This window comes from Dysidea avara, chromosome 9, assembly GCF_963678975.1.
Source record: "Dysidea avara chromosome 9, odDysAvar1.4, whole genome shotgun sequence".
Classification (NCBI taxonomy): domain Eukaryota; kingdom Metazoa; phylum Porifera; class Demospongiae; order Dictyoceratida; family Dysideidae; genus Dysidea; species Dysidea avara.
Window position 1 is genome coordinate 8,641,348 of NC_089280.1, and position 4,444 is coordinate 8,645,791.

The 4,444-nt window shown below is 36.7% G+C and overlaps 1 protein-coding gene across 1 annotated transcript in view; it reads left to right on the forward strand.

The window, feature by feature from the left end:
• Positions 1 to 3,208, forward strand: part of LOC136266248 (leucine-rich repeat serine/threonine-protein kinase 1-like) — a 50,789-nt gene extending 47,581 nt beyond the window's left edge. The window contains exons 18-22 of the mRNA XM_066061255.1: positions 617 to 913; positions 965 to 1,093; positions 1,148 to 1,468; positions 1,849 to 2,482; positions 2,672 to 3,208. Of these exons, the coding sequence (XP_065917327.1) occupies positions 617 to 913; positions 965 to 1,093; positions 1,148 to 1,468; positions 1,849 to 2,482; positions 2,672 to 3,066 (1,776 nt within the window). The 3' untranslated portion in view covers positions 3,067 to 3,208. The remainder of the gene's footprint in view (positions 1 to 616; positions 914 to 964; positions 1,094 to 1,147; positions 1,469 to 1,848; positions 2,483 to 2,671) is intronic.
• The last annotated feature ends 1,236 nt before the right edge of the window (positions 3,209 to 4,444 follow it).

A 4,444-nucleotide genomic window follows, 5' to 3' on the forward strand; every position in this document is an offset into this window, starting at 1 on the left:
GGTCACTGTAAAGTGCTAATAATAAATAATAAAAATAAAATAAAAGATCGCATTAATTAATCCATACGCATGGTATTGAACCTATCGTGGTATCTACCAAACGTAAGTGCTTAAATAAGTTTGTGGTATCTAAGTATGCTGCTCAAGGAAAGTGTTGATAGGGAAAATTAACGCTTCAATATGGTTTCATTGCAACAAGAAGTAGACAATGAGGCTGATTGAAGATAAAAGGAAAGACCGCAAACTCCAAAAGACAGATCCCACTGGTGAGTTTGTTATTGTATCATAAAATGGTGGCTGTGCACTACCTCTAGCCTTGAAACTGTGGTCAGGCGAGATGAAAATTAGAATTTTGGCAATTTTTAAAAAAATTCTATATCCGGCCACCTGTAAGTGTTTTCTGGTTTTTAATGCTGTATTTGATGTTAGATAGACTATTATTATTTTGTATAAGCAATTTTTGTCACAAAAGATGTTTCTAGGATGATTTTTAAGGGCGACAGTTTAGGCGGCGCACGTCATTTTTGGGTATCCCTACTTAAACAGTGCTACCGTACTGTTCGATACAATCCATTGTTTCCATTAAAATTGTTCCTCCTTTGTTTGTTCTCTGTAGGTATCTTCAGCACTTTCTTACCTACACACTGAGAAGAACATAGTTCATTTTGACATTAAACCAGAGAATATCCTTGTATTTAAATATCCTCAAGCTGGTCATTTTTGTTTCTCAAAGGAGACATCTTTGAATTGTGAATCTTGTTACAGTGAAGATGGAGGTGTATTAGTAAAATTAGCTGATCTGGGGATTTCAGCTCTTGTTGGTCCAAGTGGTTTTCAACGAAAGAATGCTACTCCAACATATGCTGCTCCAGAAGTTTTAAAATATTTAGGGAAAGAACTCCTTACAGAGAAGGTACATACATAACATGTAACTACAGAGTAGTTATTATTCTATTCTATGTAGGTTGATATCTTTTCATTTGGACTTTCACTGTATGAAGTAATGACTCTTAGAAAATTACCACCAGAAGGATCAGCTAATGAATTTAGTGCTGACATTAGTGCTGGTAGACGGCCAGAATTTTTACCAGAGGTAAAGCTACACGTGAAAACTGTTTATGCAGATCTATTGTCTATTTCATTACAGGATCCTAATTATCCAATTCCACTGATAGAATGTGTACGAGATTGTTGGGCTCAAGATTACAAGCAACGACCAACTGCTAAAAGAATAGAAGATGCTTTCAAATCACCTAATTGCTTGACATTAAAGAATTCATATAAAATTGACACTGTAACAGTATCTGCTGTGCTGTTAACTAACATGGCGGATAAGGATGGTGTGCTGATTTGGATTGCCGGTAGTACTCAAAATGGATATACATTAATCCCGTACACTTTTGCCGAGCAAGACGATGCTTTGTCTCATCTAATAAAAAAGGCTATTCATCCCAAGCTTTGTGTTAATGTATGTGGCTCCATACATGTATTTTAGTTATTCACGCTTTTTTGTATACATGTGCTTTGTATGCATGTATAATACTGTTAGCTATCATTGAGTAGTGTGTACCTTTGTTGTCCATGCTTTCTGTTAGCATTATAACCAATGCATTCAGTAGCAGTGAGGATGTAGATCATCCTTGAATAGCTAGATCTGAGTACTCTAATAGAGCAGTCATGTTACCTATTACCCTAATAGAGCAGTTGTATGTCTCATCTATTAAATTTTTTTGTCTGTGCTTAAAGTATTATAGCAAGAGTTCATTGCATATTACCTCTCAGCGTATTACCACAGATAAGTCTAGCATTGATTACATGTGTTCTGTATCCTTGTACTTTTCCTCACAGAGTGACCCTGTAAAACTAAAGAGACAAGTCAACGCAATGTTTCATCAAAGTGGATATATCTGGTTAGCATATGATGATGGAACCCTTGCAGTATGTGATGCGAACAATTACATAATAGTGAAAACTGTTATGGTACAAAAACTGCCTATTAAACCAGTTGCGGTAGTAGGTGTTGAACATTCCAGTGGTCTTGTAGCAGTTGCATATCTAAATGGCCTCATAGTTTTCCTGTGGACCGAAAGTATTATATCAACTGATGATCCTGCTATGAAGTATTATCACAGCTCCACTACAATAACAATACCTTTCAAACTGAATACAATAGAAACGTGTAGTGTTGCCAATGGTCATTCTCAACTATGGTGTAGTTATGACATTGGTGTTATTCAAATAGTGAAGCCTCCAGTTAGTACAAGTGGAGAAACAGAGGTTGTGAAGGTGGTAGAGATAAAGGAGTATTGTACTGACCTACCACATGATACTAGTATTGTTCAGTTGAAGTGTTCACCAAATCAAGACCACAAATCATCAGTCATGTATGCTCTACATGATGGAGGGTTAGCAATATCTTGTTGGAGTGTTGATGTAGACCCCAAGTTGTATACCATCATCAAGCCTTCACTGAACTCTCCTGGTAAGATAGTAAAGTGCATGATCATCCATAATGTTTTACACCAGGTTTAGAACCCATTAAACTATTAATATTGTACACAAGGTGAACATAATTGGATATACTCACATCACATGAGTTTTGACAATCATTCAGTTTGTGTATGCATTACATGTACTGAACACTGATAATCAAATTGTTTTATAATTCTAGCCACTATTATTCTCTCTGCTGACCATGCCTTATACTTTGGAGACAGTAATGGAACTGTTCATGTAGTCCACACACATTCAATAATGGAAGGAATGTATAAGTCTGAAGTGCTACCTGGTGGCCATCATTCTAAAGTTGACTTCCTTGTTGTTTTACATGGAATAATGAATGCTCAAGGATTTCTATCAGGGTGTGGTGTAACTAGTACTAGTAATGTCATTCAAGAGGATCCAACAAGACCAAACAGTATGTATTATGTGAGGGGACTTACAAGTGTTCCCTGCACTGTATTGATAAGTATTGGAGTTGGCTACCAGGAGCTGTTTAGGCAGTTAGCAAGTGAAATGTATTTTGTGACATGGGCAGTTCCTTCCATGAGCCATGAACTAGTCTAGATAGATAATGTATTTTTACAAGTGTTTTTTTATAATTTTAAATTTTTATGTAGCTATACGTAATTAAGTTAATAGTGTAAGCAATGATTAATTTATTTTTTGTGGATTTTTAATAAATGGTGTATTGCACCGGTTTCAATAATGTTACAAACTGTCATTAACATATACAGTTTAATACAGTTACCATAGGCAATTCTAGGGGAGGGGGCATGGATCCTGGGCCCCAAAAATGCCCCCCTTCCCCCAAACAAGTTTTGAAAAATCTTAGGGAAAGTTGCAGTATAGATTTGCAATGTTATTTTCAGCATAACTTAATTTTAGGCTATTTTCAATGAAGCCTTCAAATTGAAACAGCTGCATGCTGCTTCCTGGGGCTTGCACCCCCAGACCTCCCTGATCATGAATTCTACTTTATATTACAGCCATACAAACAATAGCCATGCTGTGCCCTACTTGGCCCTCCCCCATAGGTCAGGTCTAGATCTAGAATCGCCACTGACAACTACATAGTTTGAGTAGTGACTTGTATAATTATACATGCAAATGAAGAAAGCCGGCAGTCTGTCTATAGGTGGAGCTGCATCCCTCCCCCAAAATTGTGTCTTAATGTTGATTTGACCAAGCTTAAGTCTATATAGCACATTAAGAAAATCTTATTCAATGATTAGTTGTATATATTGTTCACAGTTGTGTTCTCAGGTTCACTGACCAAGCTATCCAGGTGGCACACACAACCTGGTCAGATTTTAACCGAGACATAATTATTTTTTGAGAGAGACTAGACATCACTCACTGGTACTCATGATCAGGTCCTCCTAGATAGTCACCAGCTGATAAATATGCTGACACAATAAATTATAATAAAGTATTATATAATACATAGGTGCAGTGATCAAGGATATGCTAGAATCGAACAACATAATTAAGGTAGCTAGCTATATTGCTGTCGGTTAACTCTACTAATACACGCAGCAGATATGGCTACTTAACTTGCATCCTTGATAGAAGCCAAGCAGTTAATAAACATTTGCAATCGCTGCCAGTGCATGGTGCAACGTATGCCTGAAACTTCCCCCTGTTTGGTGCATGCTTGGACTGTATGAAGTCACCAGTCTAGTCATGTGATTTGATGGTATCAATTGCAATGGCAAGCTAGACTCTAACTCCTGTAATTTTAGTCTTTCACAGGTCTCTTGTGGAGCACAGTACATTATATAGCTAACTATATAATTACTAAGCATGATCATGCTTGTAATTAATTATTGAGGAAACTGTTGTGAGGTACAATTTTTTTGCGAAAATATAGCCTCCATCATAAATTTCTGCGATTGTGAAATCTGCGAGACACAAAACGATATTTCCGTAATTCTACGTATCT